General features: G+C 38.7%; 1 protein-coding gene across 1 annotated transcript in view; it reads left to right on the plus strand.

Moving 5' to 3' along the window:
- Window positions 1-26256, plus strand: part of LOC106870139 (uncharacterized) — a 118281-nt gene that overhangs the window by 80172 nt on the left and 11853 nt on the right. The window contains exons 8-13 of the mRNA XM_089355590.1: window positions 6456-6614; window positions 9243-9374; window positions 15982-16107; window positions 18972-19029; window positions 20969-21059; window positions 25086-25803. Of these exons, the coding sequence (XP_089211716.1) occupies window positions 6456-6614; window positions 9243-9374; window positions 15982-16107; window positions 18972-19029; window positions 20969-21059; window positions 25086-25803 (1284 nt within the window). The remainder of the gene's footprint in view (window positions 1-6455; window positions 6615-9242; window positions 9375-15981; window positions 16108-18971; window positions 19030-20968; window positions 21060-25085; window positions 25804-26256) is intronic.

Below are 26256 nucleotides of genomic sequence, written 5' to 3' on the forward strand. Positions count from 1 at the left end.
GGTTGGTAAGCATGCTACTTACCACGCAGCCACTGCTGCGCCTATGTGTATATAATAATTATATAAGTGTTGGGTCAATCCATTTGAGTAAGCTCCTCCGAGGTGGTGCCCCAGCATGGCCACAGTCCAATCGCTCAAACAAGTAAAAGACAACTGATAAAGACAAACATTTACTCACAACAAGCATAAGACATTTTGTTGTTTGTGAGAGGAACTGTGAGGATATAGTTCTAATGAAGTAAGTAACAACCTATACACAACTTCTACACGATATTAACCTCAGCGGGGTAAGCTTAAGATATGTACCATTTAGATTTTACGATGGACTTGTTGGCTGTGAAAATACTGTTTCCAATTAATACATGAGAATGTTTTTACGTTTATGGAGCTGGACATCTAATGATAGCAGAGAAGAAAATGATTATAACAGGCAAAACACTAACAAAAATATGTAAAGAATAAACTAGAAAATCTTACTTATTTTTGCTAAATTATTCATTAAGTATTATAAATATTTCTATGCAGAAAACTTCTTGCCAGTATTATATGCATGTGTAGCCAATTAGGTTTCAACATATGTTACATGAGTTTAGCACATTGCTCAAGACACAGCTTATTAATAATGTATTAGTATTTAAAAAGAGAAAAAATTAGATATAAGGGGAATTAATTGTAATACACAAATGAGAAGATTGCAGTGGTATAGCTATGAGATGTGTATGAAAACTGGCAGCTGGATGAAAAATTGCCAAGGGACCTAGGTGGAAGGAACTTCAGTTAGAGGAAGAAGATGTGGGGAAAAAAAGTGGTAAGGGCTGATCTCAGGATGCTGAATCGTGTGAAGATGATAAGGGACTGCAACAAGTATGAGATGCTGTGCTGCAGAGCACCTGTGTAAGCCTTGCAAAGTAGATATAAAATGATGATGATTAATAGGCGCAGGAGTGGCTGTGTGGTAAGTAACTTGCTTACCAACCACATGGTTCCAGGTTCAGTCCCACTGCGTGGCACCTTGGGCAAGTGTCTTCTCTAGCTTCGGGCCGACCAAAGCCTTGTGAGTGGATTTGGTAGATGGAAACTGAAAGAAGCCCGTCGTATATATGTATATATGTGTGTGTGTGTGTGTGTGTGTGTGTGTGTGTGTGTGTGTGTATGTGTGTCTGTGTTTGTCCTCGCCACTATCGGTTGACAATTGATGCTGGTGTGTTTACGTCCCCGTAACTTAGCGGTTTGGCAAAAAGAGACCGATAGAATAAGTACTAGGCTTACATAGAATAAGTCCTGGGGTCGATTTGCTCGACTAAAGGCGCTGCTCCAGCATGGCCGCAGTCAAATAACTGAAACAAGTAAAAGAGTAAAAAAAAAGAGTAAAATATAGTTGTGTCGTTAAGAAGCTTGCTTTGCAACTGCAGGGTTTTGGGTTCAGTTCCATAGCATAGCACCTTGGGCAAGTGAGTTCTATAGCCCCAGGCAGACCTATGTCTTGTGGGTAAATTTGATTGATGGAATCAATATGGAAGCTCATTGTGTGTGTGTGTGTATGTATGTGTGACCACTCTACTGCATGACAGCTGAAAACAAGCAAAAAATAAAAAAATAATAATCTGAATAAAAATATGGAACATGGCATTTTGATATATTTCACCTGTGAAACATAACAAAGATCTTCCAAAGAAATTCAGCACAAAATGCGAAGGGTAACACTGAGAGACAAAAGTAAAGACGAAGAATTAATGTAGGGAGAAATATGGGGGTCAGGTTTAGTGGAAGCTAAGTTAATTTCTTTAACACAAGCCATCCAAAAATATTCTAATCAGATGTGATTAAGTATGGGGGTGAGGTGGGGGTGGTAAGAAAAGAAAAAACATTATTAAAGGAATGTATTTGATGATGTATTTGGAATAAAAACAGAATCATAGTTTTTCTTCACTGGAAGTTAATTACACATGAACAAACAGAAAAACAAGACGCAATATAAGGCAGTTTTTCTTTTTCAATTACAAATAGCTGATTAAATCTCATTTTATATATATATATATATGTATGTATGTGTGTATTCTTTTCTACTCTAGGCACCAGGCCTGAAATTTTGGGGGAGGGAGCCAGTCAATTAGATCGACTCCAGTACACAACTGGTACTTATTTTGAACTCAGAACATAAAGACAGACAAAATACCGCGAAATATTTTGCCCAGCATGCTAACGTTTCTTATTTCTTTATTGCCTACAAGGGGCTAAACATAAAAGGGACAAACAAGGACAGACAAAGGGATTAAGTCGATTACGTCGACCTAAGTGCATAACTGGTACTTAATTTATCGACCCCGAAAGGATGAAAGGTAAAGTTGACCTCGGCAGAATTTGAACTCAGAATGTAGCGGCATACGAATTACCGATAAGCATTTCGCCCGGCATGCTAACGTTTCTGCCAGCTCACCGCCTAAATAACAATATTTTAAGAATCTTTCTTACTCTAGGCTTAAGGCCCGAAATTTTGTGGGAGGGGGCCAGTCAATTAGATCGACTCCAGTACGCAACTGGTACTTAATTTATTGACCCCAGAAGGATGAAAGGCAAAGTCAGCCTTGGTGGAATTTGAACTCAGAACGTAAAGACAGACGAAATACCGATATACATTTCACCTGCTGTGCTAACATTTCTGCCAGCTCGCTGTCTTATATGTATATATGAAGGAAAAAAAGGACCTTAAAACTCAAGAATGACTGAAGATACTGAGAGTTAAAAAAAAAAAAAGTAAAGGACCCAAGATTGTGTGGTTTGAGGTTCAATACCACAGTGTGACACCTTGGGCATGTTTTGTACTGTAGCCTTTGTCTGACCAGCCTTGTGAGTGGGTTTAGTTGTTGACTAAAACTGAAAGAAGTCCTTTGTGTGTGTGTGTAATAAATATACATACATCAGTTTGATTTGGCATGGTTTCTATGGTTGGATGCTCTCCCTAATGCCAACCACCTTACAGAGTATACTGGGTTTTACGTGGCACAGCACGGGCACCCTTTATGTGACACTGCATGGACGTTTTTACATGAAACTGCACACACACACACACACACACACACGTACATGTATGTATGTATGTGTTGTGTCGACGCCCCCAAGTGAAGAAGTAGGCTCAACCAAGACCTATAAATAGAAGTAGTCTGACCGTGGTAGCGGTGGACTGACAGTCGACTGACAGTTGAGTAGCCGTCGAGTAGCTGACGAGTTGAGATCATCCGAAGGTGCTAGATAGCAGTAGCTTGAGACATAACAGTATGTATGTATGTATGTATGTTACTTAATGTTAAAGGAAGGAGTGTTCAGTACATGTTGTAAAGGATGTGTTTTGTTTTTAATAAAAATATTGTGTGTGCACCTTTGTCTAAATATCACCTGATGGTTGTAAATGAGCATCATCCTTGTACAGGTGAAGCTGTTTAATTCCAGTCTCCTGTGAAAATTGTGTTGGGCCATGAGAGATATTACCTTGCTCAGAAACAAGGGAGGGTTAGCAACAGGAAAGGCATCTGGTCATAGAAAATCTGCCTCAACAAATTCCATCTGACCCTTGCAAGCATGGAAAATCGGACACTGAATGATGATGATGATGTGTGTATGAATGTGTGTGTCAGCCTTTCAAGTATTCTAATTTTGAATTACATTTACACTTTTAAGAAAATAAGGATTTTTCTTCATTCCTTTTATTTCAGGTGGGAGGTGTATGTGTGTGTGTGTGTGTGTGAGGAGAGTAGTTAAACTTAGATAAATTCAATGAGAATTGTGCTATAAATAAAATATTGTTGGGTTGCGACAATATAGCTGCAGAATAGAAATGATATATAATAGTTTAGTGGAATGAATTTAAAATGAAAATCAATAAAAAGCAAAAGGAATAATCATTTTGATTTTATAATTTGTTAAGAATCTAAATTTCTTTTTAAATTTTTGAAGTCAATTTTCACTTGTATTAAAGCATTCATTCAGGCAAAATGTAATGGAATAAACAAATATTTATTTTCCACTAAATATATTAAATTGTCAGTTTCTATTGATAGTAGTACTTCTTAAAGAAACTTAGTGGATCATCTATTTTAAAAATATCTGAGCAGTTTGAAACCTGTTCAAAGCGACAAAGAGTAAAACCGGAATTATAAATAAAACGATTTTGCGGTGAGTTTGAAACGGGAAGGCATAGCAAAACCAAAATTATAGTTTGGAAAGGAAAAAAAAATTTATACAATAAATAAAGTTAGATTTTAAAACTAGCGGCAGTACGTTTTACCCTAAAGCAATGTAAATAGTTGAAATCTATTATATCTCTAAATCTGAATGTAATTTTAATTTAATTTTAATTATCAGTTTATGGCTAGAAATTTAGATTATGGATTAAATGTAACAATGTTAGACATAGGCATTGGGTGGGAAAACATTTTTTGTATATAAATCTGTGCAAGATTCAGTGTTTTGTCTATACTTAGAAATAGGATGGTGCAAATATATATATATATATATATATATATATATATATATATATATATATAAATAGCTAGATAGATAGACAGATAGACACACACACATATAGGTGTTTAAGAGAAGGTACACTAAAATATCCATTGATACAGCACTGAAAAGAAAGTACATGATAACAACCTAATATTACATGAACAGCTAGAAATAGCAGCTTGCTCTCCTCCTCAGATAAAACTCCTTTTTCCTTTCTCTCATTTTTCATATCCTTTTATTAACCCCTTATTCCTATAAATATCGATCTCTACAACATTATCCTCAACAGCCACCTAGTACTTTTCATCAATATATATTTCCCTCTCAGTTGGAGTGTAGATCTATCTACCTCTCTATTTAGACATATTCTATTTTCCTTACTGTTGTATGTACTCTTCTTCTTATGATGGATGGTTTGCATATTACAGTCTGTGTTTTAGAAAAACTGCATTGATCTGCATTTAATATGTAACTTCCACAGAAACAGATGTAAAGAACTATCTGCAACTTACCTTTTTATTATTGAAGAGTTTTTCACCAGTGATCCCCTGGATCTTATCTATTATGATCCTATGGATCTTACCTATTATGAATCCCTGGATCTTACTTGCCTATTATGATTCCCTGGATCTTACCTGTTGTGATCCCATGGATCTAGGTCAAATCAACATTAAAGACTTCACAGATACTCTTCTGTCTCATCCTGGTCTATTCCTGCTTCTGCCAAAATCATGATGAACTTTCACCTTTCAGATCTTTCCTGGTTTCCTGCTATATTTTTATATATATATTTATGTGTATTTTTGTTCTCTCTTCAATATGTTATCTGAAAATGTTATAAATTCATTTGATACCTTGCAACTCATCATCATCATCGTCGTCATCATCATTTCACATCTATGCTTCATTTTGGCATGGTTTGAACAGTTTGATAGGACCTGATAAGCTCCAAGGATTGCATTGTGCTCCGGTGTCTACTCTGGACGCCATTCCTAATGCCCACCACTTTGGAATGTTGACTGGGTTCTTTTTTTTTCTTTCATGCCACCAGCACCGTTGAGGTTGCCATGCAGCTTACAGGACTACAAACCCTGTTTGAAAATGAAGAATATTTTCTTTCTCACCTTTTTTTTTTTCCAATGAGAATTTAAGTAGAGTGAATTTGGAGTTCAGGTATACTTTATAATTATGAATATGAGGTGCAAGTGTGACTGTGTGGTTAAGAAGATTGCTTACCAACCACATGGTTTTGGGTTCAATCCTACTGCAAGGCACTTTGGGCAAGTGACTTCTACTATTGCTCCAGGCTGCCAAAACCTTGTGTCTGGGTTTGGTAGATGGAAACTGAAAGATACCTGTCGTGTGTGTGTGCGTGCACGTATGGTTGTGTGTTTGTGTCTCCTTCTCTTGGCATTGCATAATAGCAGTGACGTTCGTTACCAACATTCTGCTTAAATATGTCTTGCAATGGGAAAATATTACCTTACTTGGAAACAGGTGAGGGTTGGTGGCATGAAGGGCATCCAGCCTTAGAAAACCTGCCTCAATAAATTTTGTTCATCTCTTGCAAGCATGAGAAAGTGGACATTAAGATGATGATGGTGTGTGTGTGTGTGTGTGTGTTTTTGTGTCTCCTTGTCGTGACTACCTGTGGTTGTTGTAAATGAATGGCATTCATTTTGGATATTCTGCAGAAACATGTCAGGCAAGGGGTAAAGTATTACTTTGCATGGGATCAAATAAGAGCTAGCCACAAGAAGAGCGTCTAGTAGTAGTAGTAGTAGTAGTAGTAGTAGTAGAAGTAGTAGATCTGCCCCCAACAGATCCCATCCAACCCATGCAAGCATGGAAAAATAAACGTTAAAACAATGATGATGACAATGATGGTTATATTTAATATTTTTACTGAAGCAACAAGCATACACATTCGTTTTTTTTTTTTTGTTTATTAGAGACCAACCAAAATACATTGCGAGAACTGGATGGAATTGATGTATTAGTAAACATAATTAAGCTATACACACTTGCTACCGACAATGTTTATAACGCTGATTATTTGAAAACTGCTGTTCTATTAACTTCAGCTCTTGATACATGTCTTTTGGGTAACGGTAAGTATTCTTTGATTTTTTAAAAATTTTCTATTCGTTTCAGTCATTTGACTACGGCCATGCTGGAGTACCACCTTTAGTCGAGTAAATCGACCCCAGGGCTTATTCTTTGTAAGCCTAGTACTTATTCTATTGGTTCCTTTTGCCAAACTGCTAAATTACAGGGATGTGAACACACCAGCATCGGTTGTCAAGCGATGTTGGTGGGAGGCAAACACAGACACACAAACACACACACGCACACACACACGCACATATATATACGAAGGGCTTCTTTCAGTTTCCATCTACCAAATCCACTCACAAGGCTTTGGTTGACTCAAGGCTATAGTAGAAGACACTTGCCCAAGGTGCCAAGCCGTGGGACTGAACCCGGAACCATGTGGTTGGTAAGCAAGCTACTTACCACACAGCCACTCCTGTGCCTATTAGAAACTTTAACTTTAGAACTACTGGTGTACATAGGATAGAGAACTGGCTTTACTTTTCTTTGGAGATGAGAGCTTAATGATGATGATAAGGAAGAGGAAGAAACAAGTGTCTGCTTTGTCCTTTGCAGAGCCTCTGACATTGATATGGTTGATGTTCAGTTTGAACACCTGTCAATTAACATTCTTTTCATATTACAACTTGCAGTGGTCCTATTCATGCCTGGCACCCAATCCAGCAATTGTACTGTACCCACAAAAAACCAAACTCGCAATCTTCAGTTCGGTTTGTGTGCCTATCCTCATTAACGACCAAAAAAACGCTCAATCATGAACGGGGTTCCTTCTAAGGATCTCCACTCTGCAGTAATGTTATTTGACATGGTGCATAGCTCAGAGAACAGGGAGTCTGTCCAGATCAAGCTTCTACTTCTCATCGAGAGGTCACAACTCCAGTACTATAGATATGTGATTAGAATGTTGTAGGAAAGAATTGCAAGATAGATTCTTCAAGCTGAGCTAACCAGCAGGAAACCTAGGGGCAGACCAAAGCTGAATTTGTTTGATAGTATCCATAGTCTCAGTTGGTCACACTAAAAGCATTATATACCGAAAGAGTGATAACCAAGCTTAAATCCGTTATAAGGGTTAAGTTGCCCAGGGAGATGTACGGTGAAAACATAAAAGCTATTCTAATCGATAAGGAAAAATATAAAAAGTTGAAGGAAAAGTGTCAAATTGAGCATCCGGGATTTGTGGTGCAGTTCGTTGCACTGCTGCCAGTAGTAGAACTAAGTGAACTAGATCCGTACATCAGATATTAAAAAAAAAAAAGAGAGTAAAATGGTTTTAAAAAAAAGAAGGAAAAAAGAGTAAACAAAATGATGCTAATAGTGAAAAAATAAGGAAAACGAAGAAGATTACAAACTGAAAGTAAGAACGTTGAAATGGTACTGCTTGTGAGTGGGGCACATGCTGCCATTTCATCACCATCGATTTCGTTGTACATTTTTCCATTTTTCATTCGTTTTATGTTTTTTGTCCCCACTGTGGTGTTCTGTCTGTCCTTGTACTGTCCCCTCTCTGTCATGGCCTAGGTGCCAAATAAAAAGAATTACAGTTGGTCACGCTTAATAATTCCACTACTGTGGTTGCTTGAAATCTCCTTCCAAATTCTAGGAGCTCCTATAGCTTATGGAGAGAGGACATGTTATTTGGAAGGACATTGCCAGTGACATGTAAATGGCACCTGTGCTGGTGGCATGTAGAAAGCGCCCATTACACTCTTGGAGTGGTTGGCATTAGGAAAGGCATCCAGCCGTAAAAATCAAGCCAAATCAGACTGGAACCTGGTGCAGCTCTCCGGCTTATATCAGTTCCCGTCAAATTGTCTAACCCATGTCAGCATGGAAAGTAGATGTTAAATGATGGTGATGATTACATCAGTAAAACAAGTGTACCCTCTATTAGTGGGATAACTAATCTGGAAAAAGACACAGAATTCCAGACACAAATAACACTCAGAGAAGAAAATTGGTTGGGAAAAGTCCTTAAAGTATAGTCCCAAACTTTTTCAGGCTGCCACCTCCTTGACACCTAGACCACATTCCTAGCAGCCCCCCCCCCCACTAACTAACCATTACAAACATGAACCTCTTTCTGAAGCAAAATTCAAAGCAACTGTATTTCACAAATATAACTTAACCTACTGAACCCATTATTTTGTTGTTTTTTTACATGAATCACTACCCCATTATCGCCCCCCACTTCAATGCCCCATTGGAACTTTCCAGCATCCCCAGGGGGGCAGTACCACCCACTTTGGGAACCATTGGTATAGACGAATCTCGATCAAGGTGCTGTTCTTTGGGACTGAACCAGAAAGCCCATCTTTGCAAAATAAGCATTTTAATGACAGAGCTATGCCTAAAATCTTCAACACAAGTTGCTGTTTTTCTTCTAAACACTCTAAGCTTCATAATTTGCATAATTTTTGTTAGAATTTTTATTTTATTCTTATTAACAATAATCATTTTATTTTTAAAAAGATTAACACACCAAAAAATAATAGAAATAATTTCTAATTATTCCAGGAAGTTTTTTTTTAGAATTTGATAATTAAAAAAAAAAAATATCTAAAATGGAAAAGGAAAAAAAAGAAAGAAATTATATTGTTTGATACACTTTTGTCTTTTCCCAGTGACCAATGCTGAATTGTTTGGTAATTATGGCGGAATAGAAATTTTAGTGAAGCTACTTCGTCTCTGTCACAGTAATACACCCAATCAAATCCAAATAATCCTTGCAATAGCACATGCTACAGACCATTCTGGTGAGTGTCTATATTTTATGTATTCTTTTGTTCTTTTACTCTTTTACTTGTTTCAGTCATTTGACTGCGGCTATGCTGGAGCACCGCCTTTTGTCAAACAAATCGGCACCAGGATTTGCTCTTTATAAGCCTAGTACTTATTCTATCAGTCTTTTTTGCCAAACTGCTAAGTTACAGGTACGTAAACACACCAACGTCGGTTGTCAATCGACGGTGGTGGGGACAAACATGGACACACACACACACACACACACACACATATGATGGGCTTCGTTCAGTTTCTTATTTCTTTACTGCCTACAAGGGGCTGTACACAGGGGACAAACAAGGACAGACAAACGGATTAAGTTGATTATATCGGCTCCAGTGCATAACTGGTACTTATTTAATCAACCTCAAAAGGATGAAAGGCAAAGTCGACCTCGGAGGAATTTGAACTCAGAACATAGCGGCAGACGAAATACCACTAAGCATTTCGCCCGGTGTGCTAACGTTTCTACCAGCTTGCCGCTTCTTTCAGTTTCTGTCTAACAAATCCACTCACAAGGCTTTGGTTGGCCTGAGGCTATAGTTGAAGACACTTGACCAAGGTGCCACGCAGTGGGACTGAACCCGAAACCATGTGGTTGGTAAGCAAGCTACTTACCACACAGCCACTCCTGCGCCTATGTTTGTTTATTTTTCATAACTGTTGAACAATATCATCATTAAGCACGGCTGTGTGGTAAGAAGCTTGCTTCTCAACTATGTGGTTCTGGGTTCAGTCCCACTGTATGGCACCATGGGCAAGTGTCTTCTACTATAGCCTCAGGCCAACCAAAGCCTTATTTGTGGATTTGATAGACGGAAACTGAAAGAAGCCCATTGTATATATGTATATGCGTGTGTGTTTGTGTCTGTGTTTGTCTCCCACCACCGTTTGACAATTGGTGTTGGTGTCTTTACATCTCCATAACTTAGTGATATGGCAAAAGAGATTAGTAGAATTAGTACCAGGTTTATAAAATTAGTACTGGGGTCAATTCATTCAACTTAAAATTCAAGTTGATGCCTCAGCATGGCCACAGCCTAATGACTGAAACATATAACACATCAAGGATTAGTTACAAGTTGCAAGGGAGTGTTTGTAACTTGTTGCAGAACAAATATAGTAAAGAAAGTTTTTGAAGAGCACTTTCTTTTTTTTCACTCTTCCACTGATGTTTGCATCCTTCACCAACTTACATAATGTACATCTGTAAAAGATACACATATACGCACACACTCACACATGCACATACACACATATCAGTCAGGTTTCTATACAGTTTCCAGCTGTCAGTTTACTTCTCGAAGTATTGGTTGCCTCAGGGCTTTGTTAGAAAATTTGCTCAAAAGTAAAAAAAAACATGCCTGAGGTCAAACCTAAAAACACCTGCTTGTGAAACAAACATCAGAAGCCTACAGTTATGTCTGTACTCTGTGTGTGTGTGTGTGTGTGTGTAATTATGATGTCACTGATTATAGCTCAGATAGAATCTACAACATTATCATTCCTGGTTGGGCTACCACTGGTAATGCTTGTTAACATCTCTTGTCAACAAATTGTCTATTGCCTCTATCTTTTTAAACTCCTTTAGAACAAAAAAAAAAAAATCCCTTATTTGTAAAAGAGATATAAGTTGGTAACAGAAAATGCATCTGGCTGTAAAAATCTTGCCCGAATTTCCTTCTGTCTAAGCTATGTTGGCACAGAAAACAGATTTTAAATGGAATAAACAACTTAACTACATGGCTGTTTTCCAAATATTTATGAGAAATAAAGTATTATTTAAGATGTTTTTTGCTCATTACATTTTAGATTCCTTTGTTGTATGAATTCATATTTCTACGTAGCTCATTTTTAAAATTATTTATTTCTTATTTAAGTTTTTGATTGGATTACATTTTCCTGGAAATTTTATCTTCAGTAGAGGCTAAATTTGTCCAGACATGCAGTTGCTAGTGATTACTTGCTTCTAATGACACTCAAAGATACAGAGATCTAGATTTAACAATTCCCTCATTACTGCTAGATGCTATTCTTCTGCTTCTGATATACTTCTGTGTTTTTTTGCACTGCATATGCTAGTGTCACATAAAAAGCACCTGTATGGGTACTACATAAACACACCCATGCTAATACTGCGTAAAAGCACTCAGTACATTTTGTAAAGTGGTTGGTATTAGGAAGGGCATCCAACTATAGAAACCATGCCAAACAGACCTCACCTGTGCTGGTGCCACGTATAAAGCAACCAGTCCACTCTGTAAAGTGGTTCATGTGAGGAAGGGCATCCAGCTGTAAGAACCATGCCAAAACAGACAGTGAAGCCTGGTGCCATCTTCTACCTAGCCAACTCCTCTCAAATTGTCTGATCCATGATAGCATGTAAAACAGACGTTAAATGATGATGGTAATGATGATGATGACAATCCTCCTTGTTAAGTTAGATATTCATATTGCTATTTTGAAAACTAATTCTATTTCAGTTACTGTTGGTTGACACTCCATCGGCTACGATGATGAGGGTTCCAGTATTTCTCTGGGGGATTCAGCGTGGCACAAGTGTGACAAGGCTGGCCCTTTTAAATAAAGGTACAGCAGAAACAGGAAGAAAGAGTGAGAGAAAGTTGTGGTGAAAGAGTACAGCAGGGTTCGCCACAATCTCCTGCCGGAGCCTCGTGGAACTTTAGGTGTTTTCGCTCAATAAACACTCACAACGCCCGGTCTGGGAATCGAAACCGCGATCCTACGACCGTGAGTCCGCTGCCCTAACCACTGGGCCAGTGTGCCTCCACATTTCAGTTACTAACAAAGAACTACATACCATATTCACAAACAAAATGCTACCACAACTGTATAAATAGCCTTTATTTTTTTTATCTATTGGTGAAACAGTAATAAAATATTTTGTGAGAATTGAAAGCACTGTAAAGTAGTAATCCATGAAGTAATGTTGATTTTTTTATTATTTTTTTTTATTCCCTTATGCAGCTAAGTGGAACAAGGAAGGGCAATGTTCATGAGCTTTCTATAGAGCCTGTGACACTTGTGGGAAGAGGTTATCTACAGACCAGAAACCCTGACCAAATGCTTTCAATTGAGTGGACTATTCTAAAACCATCTTTTCAGAAGGTGGTGAAGTTCTGCCTGAACTGGGCAGGAGATTTAGTCCACCATCCAAAAGCGAATAATGGTGCATCTAATGGGCTTCCATACAATTTTCATCAACCAAATGTCACAGACTTTAGTCAAGCTGAGTTTTTGATAGGAAACACTTCTTAATGTGCTTGAAATGAAGTAGTTGAAAAGTGAACTTCTTGGCTACACTGCTTTAATCGTGTCCATTAGTTAAGTAAGGATGATACTGGAGATTATTAGTTTAGCTGTGGATGTCTTTAGAATTATTCTCTATGAATCAGAATAAAGGGGATTCAAGGAGAAATAAATTACAGAGCTTAAAGAGTCCATGTTCTTGGGAAGAAAGTAATGTAACCGTTTCAGAAACTTTTATATATTATTTTATATATATTTCCAGGAAAGTGAAGAAGTCAGAAAATGATTGATGAGTATTAAATTTAGCAACTTATTACATTCAATATTGCTATGGAAGAAGTAGTTTCTGGTTGCTGTTGACGAATGAAATGGGAATATGCGTACAAGCATGACTGTGCCATTAAGAAATTCTCTTCACAGCCATATGATTCTCAGTTCAATCCCACCTTCACTCTGGTTTGACCAGGGTCTTGAGTGGAATTCAGTGGATTGCAACTATGCAGAACCTAATTGTATATGCACACACACACACTGGCATTTACACATGTGCACACACATACACATGCCCATATGTGCATGCACACACACACACATGCATGCACACGCGTATGCACACACATCATCATTGTCATTTAACATTCGTCGTCCATGCTGGCATGGGTTGCACAGTTTGACCAGAACCGGAGAGCTGTGTCAGGTTCCAGCCTGATTTGGCTTTGTTTCTACAGCTGGATGCTCTTCCTGATGCCAACCACTTTACAGTATTTGCTGGGTGCTTTTTTATGTGGACCAACACAGACTGGCATGGCTGCCTTTTATGTAGATTGGCACTGGTGCTTTTTATAGTTGTATTTTACAGATTTAATGGTTTAGCAAGGAATCTCAAGTTTCACTAATTTTTCAACTCATCTGAAACAAAGTATTTTGAATTTGTAAATACATTTGAATTAGTCAAAATATTTTTGTGTGAATCAACTATTTAGAATGAATCTGATTCATTAGTGAAACCAATTTTTCTATGGTGTGTGGAATCAAAGAATTAGAGACAGACAGAGTAATTAAATTACCTCATTTCATCTTAAGTAATCACCATTATATAAAACTGCTTTATAATCAATATTTAAAAAAGTGTGTACATACATGCTTGTATAATAAGTATGTATGTAAAAATATATGTAAACAAATGGAAGCTGAATGACTAATACATAGTAGATAGGTACCTAATTAAGCCAAATAAATGTAATACATGAAAGATGTATTTGTAGATGTACTCTTAAGCAAGGGCAAACAAATGTACCAAAGTCTGATGAAGGTTAAGCAGGCCAAAACGGTGAAGTCAGTGTCAATACTTTTCTTGTTAAAGAATAATAGAGATATACTCCACAGAAAGTATTGAGTCATCCTTGAGTTTGATGCAGAATTTTTTAATTTTTTATTGTAAGGTGCAGGAGTGGGTGCGTGGTAAGTAGCTTGCTTACCATCCACATGGTTCCGGGTTCAGTCCCACTGCGTGGCACTTTGGGCCGACCAAAGCCTTGTGAGTGGATTTGGTAGACGGAAACTGAAAGAAGCTCGGCGTATATATATATATATATATATATATATATGTGTTTGTGTGCCTGTGTTTGTCCCCCCAACATCGCTTGACAACCGATGCTGGTGTGTTTACATCCCCGTAACTTAGCGGTTTGGCAAAAGTGACCAATAGAATAAGTACTAGGCTTACAAAGAATAAGTACTAGGGTTACAAAGAATAAGTCCTGGGGTTGATTTGCTCGACTAAAGGCAGTGCTCCAGCATGGCCACAGTCAAATGACTGAAATTAGTAAAAGAGTAAAAGAATATAACAGAATAAACATTTATATCCATCCATCCATCCATCTATCTATCTATCACACACACACACACACAGCTTTCTAGCTAGCTTTGTGTGTGTGTGTAATGTATTATGAAGCAACCGTTACCCCTCGGTGTGGTTGGTGTTAGGAAGGGCATCCAGCTGTAGAAACCATACCAAATCAGACTGGAGTCTGGTGCAACCTCTCCACTTACCAGCCCTGGTCAAACCATCCAACCCATGCCAGCATGGACAACAAATACTCTTTTACTCTTTTGTTTCAGTCATTTGACTGCGCCCATGCTGGAGCACCGCCTTTAGTCGAGCAAATCAACCCCAGGACTTATTCTTTGTAAGCCTAGTACTTATTCTGTTGGTCCCTTTTGCCAAACTACTAAGTGACAGGGACGTAAACACACCACCATCGGTTGTCAAGCGATGTTAGTGGGACAAACACAGACACAAACCTATACACACACATATATATATATATATACGACAGTTTCCATCTACCAAATCCACTCACAAGGCTTTGGTTGGCTCGAGGCTATAGTAGAAGACACTTGCCCAAGGTGCCACGCAGTGGGACTGAACCCGGAACCATGTGGTTGGTAAGCAAACTACTTACCACACAGCCACACCTGCGCCAAAATGTTAAACGTTGATGATGATTGATGAGTTATCATCCACTTTTTCCATACTTGTATGAGTCAGACATTTTGGTAAGAATTTGTGATGTATACGTACATTAATAGTGGGTGAAAAAAAACAATGAAATGGTTAAAAAAATGGTTAGAAAGTCACAGAAGAAGGAGATGAAAGATAATGTAAAAAAAAAAACAAAATAGAAGAAAATTCATGTGCATTGTTTGACTGCTTTGTTACTTTGGTAACTCTGTATGTGTGTATGTAGCTCACCCTTTCTCTGCGTCCCATTCTGTTCCTTTCCATAGAACTGCACTTCCACCTGTCCCCTAAATGCTTCTGTATTTGTATATTTATTTTTTTTCCAGCTATCTTTTCTCTATCTTTTCTTTTTTTTTTTCTTTTCTGTCTTTCTTTTGCTGAAGCATTAACATCTGAAACACCAAGACACTTGACTCTCTTTTTGACCATCTGTAAAAGCTTGAGCCCCTCTCTCTCTCTCTCTCACACACACACACACACACACACACCTTAATATTTAGTTTAGCTTAAGGCAGCGAGCTGGCAGAATCGTTAGCACTCCGGGCGAAATGCTTAGCGGTATTTCGTCAGCCGCTGCGTTCTGAGTTCAAATTCCCCCAAAGTCAACTTTGCCTTTCATCCTTTCAGGGTCGATAAATTAAGTACCAGTTGCATACTGGGTCGATCTAATCGACTGGCCCCCTCCCCAAAAATTTCGGGCCTTGTGCCAAGAGAAGAAAAGAATATTTGGTTTAAATGTCTCTACTTTTCCATTGTCACATATCTTTTTTTTTTTTTTTATGTAGATATCAACCAGCGATATTTTGTTGACAGCGGTGGCCTTGTTCTTGTGGTCAACTTGTTCACTGAATCTTCTGAAAATACAGAACTACAGTCTGCTTTAAAGTATGTCCTACAGATTTGTGTCCCAGGTAAAAATGATTTTTTCATTATATATCAATATCTAAGGTGGTGAGCTGGCAGAATTGTTAACATGCTGGATGGAATGTGTAACGATATTTCACCCATTGAAATAGTCTAATAGGTGTAAAACAACTTGCTGGGAACGAATATGAAGGAAAAAATGCGCGCTCGCGAACAGGGTGGGTGGGGAGAGTGCTCAGAACATTCACGTCGTCACACATCACACACACTCACAGACACAGACACACACACACACATTCGTTCCCAGCAAGTTGTTTTACACCTATTAGACTATTTTTAAAAAAATTTTGTCACCGGGTCAAACACTATAATTCAGAGGCCATGGAATGACGATATGTGACGATGTGAATGTTCCGAGTCCTCTCCCCACCCCACCTTTCGCGGGAGCGCATTTTTTTTTTCATATTCGTTCAGAGCAAGTCATTTTACATCTATTACACTATTTTTCTTTTGTTTCTTGGCTCCGGTGAGGCATCTCGGAACATTCAAGATGCGAATGTTCCGAGGCCTCTCCCCCACTCCACCCCACCCCGTTCGCGAGCGCGCTTTTTTTCCTTCATATTCGTTTGCAGTAAGTTGTTTTACACCTATTAGAATATTTTATTTTTCTATTTCCCCCTGGGTCAAACTAAAGAGTTTGACCGAGATTCCCATCGAGTTAGACGTTCTTGGTTTCGGAAACGTGTTGCAAGGGAAATAACTCCATTTTAAAAATAACTTTTATGTAGTGTTCTGTCCCTTGTTAACGCATAAAACTGCATAAATTTAATAGTAGTTAATGTTTAATAAAACTCGAGACAAAAATACAGTTTTTACGATAAGATTATATCATTCACTATCAAAATAAAAGTTGACTTATTCTATTTTGATTTTCTATTTAAAAATTTTTAATAGTACATAACAATTAGAGCATGAAAGACACATTGACTATTCAGAAATACTCAAAAACTGTTAATATCACTTAAACATTTCTTATTATTTGGTATCAAAATTATCATTGCTCCTATTGTAAAACCAGATTACTGACATGGTTCTGTTGCAACTGGTTTGAGGCGAGGCTGTTTGTCAGTATATGTGGGTTTCAGGGTTATTAATATAGTAGAGGAGGCGCAATGGCCCAGTAGTTAGGGCAGAGGACTCGCGATCACAGGATCACGGTTTCGATTGCCAGACCGGGTGTTGTGAGTGTTTATTAAGCGAAAACACCTAAAGCTTCACGAGGCTCTGGCAGGGGATGGTGGCGAACCCTGCTGTACTCTTTCACCACAACTTTCTCTCACTCTTATTTCCAGTTTCTGTTGTGCCTGTATTTCAAAGGGCCAGCCTTGTCACACTGTGTCACACTGTGTCACACTGAATATCCCCGAGAACTACGTTAAGGGTACACGTGTCTGTGGAGTGCTCAGCCACTTGCACGTTAATTTCATGAGCAGGCTGTTCCGTTGATCGGATCAACTGGAACCTTGTGGTTTAGAAGCAAACTTCTTACTACACAGGCATGGACTGTATTTCAGTATCATTTCTCAGTTGCATTTATGACTATTTTATACGTTACCATTTTAAACTACTCCTCTATGTATCACTTGGTCTGCTGGAAATAGCAACTAAATATCCTTCAACTCACATCATCTTGAATATGACACACTACTCCTCTATGTACCACTTGGTCTGCTGGAAATAGCAGCTATATCTCCTTCAACTCACAATCCATCATCTTAAATAAGCAAAAGACACATTAAATAATGTACTCTGGCAGACTTCTAAAAAGAAAGGGTAGTCACTATTTTGATCATAGGCTTGCTATTGATAATTCGAAGTTAAACAATCACAGTTATTTATGTTGTAAATTGAAAGAACTGTCTTAGTTTGTTTAGATTTATAACTATGGTATGGTATGGCAATTACTACAGTAAATTTTATAGTTTTTTTTTTGTATGTACCTCGTTCAGTTGCATATGATGATGATGATGGTGGACTCTCTTGTCACTTTGATGAATGGGAGTTCAGCGAGGCACAGCCGTCTGGTGTTCCTAGTTCAGTTCTTTGTCATGTCCTTAGGAGGGTACAAAATGTCTCAGACCAGCAGTAAGTGACCATCACACTGTGGCTTCCTGTGTGCAGGGTCCATGCTGAACACTTCTAGTAGCATCCTCTACCTGCCCCCATTGCCTCGTTCCTTGTAACCACTGAACTTACAAACCCAGTGTGATGGTGTTGGTGCTAGTGTCTTGCTTTGCTGAACAACATGTACAATGAATATTATCGTAGTGGGCATGGTTTTATGCAGAGCCAGTCCCAATTCCTTATCCTTCAAATCTGTATTAGTCTGGTGCAACAAATGCAACAAGTCCATTAGTTATCAAGATTCAAGTTTTGTATAGAGTTACCTTCTCTTAGACAAGCAGCTGAAGAGCTGAATAGCCTCATCCGCCCTGGGTCCATCGAGGTGTCGGTGAGTGACCATCTTTCAGAGATAGTTCTATGACATGCTAATTAACCCAAAGCTGGGACCTTCACAGGTAATACTACTTCAGGTCTGAATAGATCTGGAAACAATAGTGGCTAAGAAGTGCTTCCTCATTCTCCAAAACCCTTAAGCTCCTGAACTAAGGCCCCTCTATCAGATCTTATCAACCTTTCCATTAATCTGTAGCAGGCTCAGATTATTGGTGGGCAACCAGCTATAATGGAAACTGCACCAATAAAAGATAGATACATATTAATTTTTCATATGCAAAGCAATTAAGCCTGATTGCTGTCTAAACTACTATGTAATTTTTATAGTTTTAATAATCTCATACATATGTTTTTCTTTTTTCTTTCTTTTTTTTTTTTCTTTTTTTTACACAAGATGGTTCCAATCATCTTAATAGCGCAGAAAACAGTGTGACTAACAGCCAAATGACTGAGTATGTATTTCTTCAGTTTCATACTTTTTTATTGTTAGAAATGATATTTTATTCTGAAGTAGGATTATAATTTCAGTAGCTGCACGAAATTAAGTGCTCTTTCTGCCGCTTCACTCTGTAGAACATTTAGATGTGACAGCTGAATTGAGAGAGAGACAGAAAAAGACTGAGAAAGAGGGAGGGAGAGAGAGAAGTGGAGGCAGAAGCACCAGCAATTGGTTGACAGCCATATCAGTTTATTTGGCTATAGCAACATGAAATAAAGTGGATTTTTGAAGGACATAACATGCCACCTGGTCTATCACTTAACCTAAAGATCATGAGGCCAACATATTAACCACAAGGGCATGTCTTTCACACACACATGCACACGCATGGATACAACATGCATACATCATCGTCATTGTATTAACGTCTATTTTTCCTTGCTTGCATGGGTTGAATGGAGTTTATTAAGGCACATTTTCTGCAGCCAGATGTCCTTCCTGTTGCCAATCCCCATCTGTTTTTTTTCAAACAACTCCTGTACCTGTGGTATGTAAAAAGCACCCACTACACTCTCGGAGTGGCTGGCGTTAGGAAGGGCATCCAGCTGTAGAAACTCTGCCAGATCAGATTGGAGCCTGGTGCAGCTGCTAGCTCACCAGACCTCAGTCAAACCGTCCAACCCATGCCAGCATCGAAAACGGACGTTAAACGATGATGATGGTGATGATGTAAGATTCCCCCATGGCCAGTAATGCTTTTGTAGAATACTGGAAATGAATGCTGTTCATTTACAATAATCACATGATGTCAAGACAAGGGAACTCTAAAACACACACACACTTCATCATCATCATCAACAACAGCATTTAACATCCATGTTTCATGCTGGTATGGAATGGATGGTTTGAGCGGATCCAATGTGTCCAAGGACTGAGGAATGCTCCAATGTCTGCTTTGGTGTGGTTTTTACATGCTGGATGCCTTTCCTGATGTCAACAATTTTATAGCATGGACTGGGTGATTTTCTTCATTCCATCTGCACTATTGAGGTTGCCAACTTTCACTTACTGCATCCTTGTACATAGCTTGAACCACTTACACAAGCCATTTACCTACACCTAGTTTCTTCAGAACCTACCAAAATGCTGCACACAGTACCTTGTCAAATGTTTTCTCCAAGTCAACAAGAGCCAGAAATAGCTGTTTATTCTTAGCCAGCGTCACCTTTCTGGCACTTGTGCCGGTGGCACATTAGAAAACATTCGAGCGAGATCATTGCCAGTGCTGCTGGACTGGCTCCTGTGCAGGTGGCACGTAAAAAACACCATTTTGAGCGTGGCCGTTGCCAGTACCGCCTAACTGGCCTTTGTGCCTGTGGCACGTAAAAGCACCCACTACACTCTCGGAGTGGTTGGCATTAGGAAGGGCATCCAGCAGTAGAAACTCTGCCAAATCAGATTGGAGGCTGGTGTAGCCATCTGGTTCACCAGTCCGCAGTCAAATCGTCCAACCCATGCTAGCATGGAAAGCAGACATTAAACGACGACGATGATGATGATGATGATGATGATGATATATATATATATATACAGAGAGAGAGAGAGAGAGATATTACAACAGTTTTTGGGGTTTCATTTATTGATCTCCATATTTTTTTTTATATTACCCTGATGTAAGAATTCTGTAGGTTGCATGCAGCAGCTGATTTTTAAAAAGAATTTGTATTCTTTTCTGTGATTTTGCTCACATTTCTTGTTATATTAGATAAAATTTGATATAAAAAATATTCATGTTACCATTGACAGTTTCGTAAAAAAAAAATTTAAAAAAATAAACTGAATGATAGAATTATTTTAAATAATACATTTTTTCTAATATCTTAGATGACATTTGAAGTCAAAAAAAAACATGACTCATCATTCTAATTTCTTATCATTTTTATTTCTTTTAGTCACCAAATGCAACCCATCAAGGAAAGCACAGAATTACTCTCAGAAAAACTTGACTGTATTCTTCAAAAGTTGGCCAAGTTAGAAAATGAAGTAAGAAATATTGCACTAAATTTGGGTTACTTTTGAATGTCAAAAAAATTACTTCGAAACCTAAATGGGGTCTGTAATATCTGGTTATATTGCAGTGTGGTCTTTGTACTTCAAATTATTTTATGCTTATTTTACCTTCTATCGGAGGCGCAATGGCCCAGTGGTTAGGGCAGCGGACTCGCGGTCATAGGATCGCGGTTTCGATTCCCAGACCGGGCGTTGTGAGTGTTTATTGAGCGAAAACACCTAAAGCTCCACAAGGCTCCGGCAGGGGATGGTGGCAAACCCTGCTGTACTCTTTCACCACTACTTTCTCTCACTCTTACTTCCTGTTTCTGTTGTGCCTGTAATTCAAAAGGGTCAGCCTTGTCACACTGTGTCACGCTGAATATCCCCGAGAACTACGTTAAGGGTACACGTGTCTGTGGAGTGCTCAGCCACTTGCACGTTAATTTCACGAGCAGGCTGTTCCATTGATCAACTGGAACCCTCGACGTCGTAAGCGACGGAGTGCCAACAACCTTTTATCATTTGCTTGTTTAACTCATTGGACTGCAACCATGCTGGAGCATTGCCTCGAAGTGTTCGTTGAAATAACCATCCCCCTCACCAGTACAAATGTATCTTTTGTTATTTATTTTAAAATCTGATACGTATTTTTATTGGTCTCTTTTGCCAAACTGCTAAGTTATGGGGGTGTAAACAAATTAGTTCGGTTGTCAAACTGTTGAGGGTTGGGGGTGACAAACACACACCCAGACATGTGTGTTTGTGCCTCTCTTTGTCCCTTGGCAGCCAGTGTTAGTTTATTTAAGTCCCTGTGACTTAGCAGTCCAGAAAAAGAGATCGGTAGTATTTTCTTTTATTCTTTTACATGTTTCAGTCATTTGACTGCAGCCATGCTGCAGCACTGCCTTCAGTCGAACGAACCAACATCAGGACTTATTCTTTGTAAGCCTAATACTTATTCTATCGGTCGCTTTTGCTGAACTGCTAAATTACAGGGACATAAAAACACTAATATCAGTTGTCACGCGATGGTGCTGGGACAAATAGACACACACACACACACACACACATACATGTATCCAATGGGCTTCTTTCAGTTTCTGTCTAGCATATCCCCTCACAAGGTTTTGGTTGGCCCTGGGCTATAGTAGATGACACTTGCCCAAGGGCCCAAGGTGCAACACAGTAGGACTGAACCTGGAACCATATGGTTGAGAAGCAAGCTTCTTACCACACAGCCACTCCTGTGCCTATGTCTAAGTATCAAAGTTAAAAATAAGCACTTGGGTCAATTTGTTCAAGTAAAAGCCATTCAAGGCAGTGCCCCAGCATGGCCACAGTCCAGTAGCTGAAACAAGTAAAAGATAAAGGTGTTCTCTTTCGTCTGGATTTGAGACAACAGGATTTGAAGGGTGCTCTACTAATTACATGCTGCATTAAATGGATATACCGTATTTTAATGTTGTTATATGGGAAAAGGTTCTCATTGAAGATGAAAGGAAGGGTCTATAGGAGTTATGTGAGGGCTACAATGCTGTATGAGAGTGAAATATGGTGTCTGAGGGAGAGAGAGATGGTAATTTTGAGAAGGACTGAGAGAGCAGTGGTGAGAGAAATGTGTGTGGTGAGGCTGTTTGATAAGAGGAGGACTGAGGACTTGATGGTGATACAGGGGTTGGAGGAATCAGTGGAATGGTTAGCAAGGGCGGATGGAGTGTGGTGGTATGGGCATGTGTTGAGGAGGGATGAGGAGCATGTTCTCAAGAGGATGCTATAGTCAGGTAAATGGAGCACAGAAGCGAGGTAGACCAAGGAAAAGGTGGAGGAGGAGATTGGGAGGGTTGGTTTGAAAAAGGAGGACGCCCAAAACTGGTCGACATGGTGTGAGAGCAATTACTTTGGCATTGAGGTAGATCTGGCTACCCCTGTTAATGGGGACAAAACCCGGATTTAAAACACTGGATGATGATGATAAGGAACCCTTTTTTTGTCAAAAATTAGGTTAAAAAAATATGGGAGTTTCTTACACATAGTATAATCCCTTACAAAACTTTTTTTCCAAATTTTAAGCCACCAAAATTAAGCGGTTCCTTCTACATGTTAAAATATGGTAGATTCAAGGCTGGGCTGAAAAGTTCATTGGTTGGATATGAAGGAGTGATGCTAGACCTATGAAATCTTGCATGCATTAATTTCAAATTCTTCTTATTAAAAACCGCATTATTTTTTTCCAAGTAAATTGATATCTGACTGTTCAAAGAAGACTTAAAAAAAAAAAAAAACTAGTAGCAACTTCTCTTGAAAATGGACAAAGTTTGGCAGTGTGATGTTATCAAGTTGCTACATTAGGGGATGATGCTCCAGCTTCATCAACAGTGCAAAAATGAGCAGCTGAATTTATGAGGGGAAGGGTGAGTTTTGAAGATGACCTAAGGTCTGGACATTTTACAAACTGCTACCATCAAAGAAAATATTGATTGTGTTAACGACATGCTGATGGTTGACAGGCAACTGTCTATAAATCAAGTTGTCAGTGCTATTAGCATATCCCATAAAAGAGCTGAGAATATTTTGTATAATGAGCTTGGCATGCTGGTTTCTGCTTGGTGGGTGCCATATCTTCTGACACCTAATCAAAAGCACACTTGACTGATCACATCATAGGAAAATCTGTCATTGTTTCAGACACATCCACCTGGTTCTTTGAATGTTTCCTAACTCAGGATGAGTGTTAGGTTCATCTCTTTGAGCAAGAGACAATCCATGCAGTGGCAATACCTCTCCTCATCTTTTCCAAAGAAGGCCAAGGTCATTTCATCTGAAGGGAAGCTGACGGCCTCAGATTCTTGAGATGCAAACAAAATTGTATTTATTGACTATCTTCAAAATGGTCACACCATCAATGGAGAGTACAATGGCAACTTCCTGAAGCATTTATGAAGGGCTTTCAAGACCAAACGGCCAGGAAAACTGATGAAAGGGATCTAGTTTCATCAGGACAATGCCCCAGAACACAAGTCCTTGGTTACTGTGGCTTTGAACTGATCAGCCTTTCTATTCCCCTGATTTGGTCCCATCTGTCATCTATTCTCCAACTTGAGCAGACACTTGGTTGGGAACCAGTATCATAGTGATGATTGCATCATATACATTGTTGATGACTTTTTTTGACCTACAGGATTTAAGCTTCTTCATCAATGGGATCCAAACACTGCAACACCAATGGAAGAAGTGTGTGGGCAGCAAAAGGGGGTGGGGACTATGTTGGAAAATGAATCTCATTTGGCCATGTTCCAGCTAATGCACTTTTCAGCTGATCTTTATAAATCTTGATTACAAGCAAGCAGTTTCTCCAGAATTTCATGTTACTAAATTTGATTCATCATCATCATCATCATCATCATCATCATCGTTTAACGTCCGCTTTCCATGCTAACATGGGTTGGACGATTTGACTGAGGACTGGCGAACCAGATGGCTGCACCAGGCTCCAATCTGATCTGGCAGAGTTTCTACAGCTGGATGCCCTTCCTAATGCCAACCACTCCGAGAGTTTAGTGGGTGCTTTTACGTGCTACCAGCATGAAGGCCAGTTAGATGGTACTGGCAACGGCCACGCTCAAAATGGTGTTTTTTACGTGCCACCTGCACAGGAACCAGTCCAGCGGCACTGGCAACGACCTCACTCAAATGTTTTCTAACGTTGTGCCAGTAAGGCAACGCTGGTAATGATCACACTCAAATGGTGCTATTTACATGCCACTAGCACGGAAGCCAGACAGCTGCTCTGGCAATGGTCATGCTCGGACGGTGCTGCTAATGATTAGAAATGAATAATTGTGAGGTTAAGAAGCCCACTTCACAACCACGCAGCTCAATCACAGTGTGTAATTCATATGCCATTTTATAGTCTTATTTTATAGGCTTCAATTATTTTCAGGCAAGATTAAATATTCAAATAAAAAATTTCTTCAACTTTTTACCATTAACATTCTTTTTTTTTTTTTCTTTCTCCAGCGGATTAAAACCCACTCTACAACAAATTCATCAACATCTATAAAAGAATTCCAACTGGACCATGGCAGACACACAGTAAAACAAGACGTTTCTAGTTCCAAGAAGTCACAAAGCTCTCGTCCCGAAAGCCAAAACTCAAAAATATCTAAATCAGCCAATTGTATCACGACTGATCACACCAGGACAGATATTTTAGTCCATGAAAGTCTCACCAATGTAGACGATTCCTCATCTCAAGGCACTAATCTCCAAGAATATGATTATAAAAATAGAGATTGCGTTTTCTCTATGCCAGACTGTGTTGATAATAATACATTCTCACAACTGAACAAAGAATTACTTCCTACTGCCAATACATCCAAAAAACTTGGAACATCATCAAAATACCAATATAAAGGTTTAGCTCCTGAAGAATTGACAGACCCCACCTTATCTAATACTGCTAGGTGTTCAAGTAAAGTTCCAGTCAGCCATGCTTATTTTGACAATTTGCAAAGGAAGGTGTTTGGCAGATCTTCTGTTCCTTCAAGAAAGAAACATTACCAGCAAAACTTGATACAGGAAAATTCTCCAGTATCAAAAAAGCCTTTACCGAATTCTGCTTTGGAGCAGTCGGCATTTCATTCATCAGTTCTTTTTCAAGAACCTTCAGCTTCAGGTGGAAAGACTGGAGAAATGTGGTCAACTGCAGAAAACCAGTCAAGCTTCAAAAAGAAATGTAGAACCTAGTTTATTTGTATTTTCATTTTAACATCTATAGTTGAAATGTATTATACAGGGTGTCCACAAATTATCTTTACAATTTGGTATTTAAAAACATTGAGGTTGTAAAGATAATTTAAGGACATTGTGTGTTTCTTATTCCAGCTTTACATCGTGGCTTTCACTCAATTTTGATTAAACTTAGAGAAACACTAAATGCTTGTGAAAGTAATTTTGATTACATTAAAATATATACAGGCATATCTCAGCTTAAGTTGTTCTCGATTATACGTCGGTTTAAAAAAAATAATATATGGAAAAATAAAAATCACGTTCGACTTTACATCTGTCTACCACAAATATTGGAATCGTAAAATCACTAGAAAACTGCTAAAAGCACATAAAATCATGTAACTGCACAATAAGAATAAAAGCATATAAAATCATATTAAAATACGTACAGCAAATA

The sequence above is a fragment of the Octopus bimaculoides genome, chromosome 7 (genome assembly GCF_046866305.1).
Source record: "Octopus bimaculoides isolate indiv1 chromosome 7, ASM4686630v1, whole genome shotgun sequence".
In the NCBI taxonomy this organism is placed as follows: domain Eukaryota; kingdom Metazoa; phylum Mollusca; class Cephalopoda; order Octopoda; family Octopodidae; genus Octopus; species Octopus bimaculoides.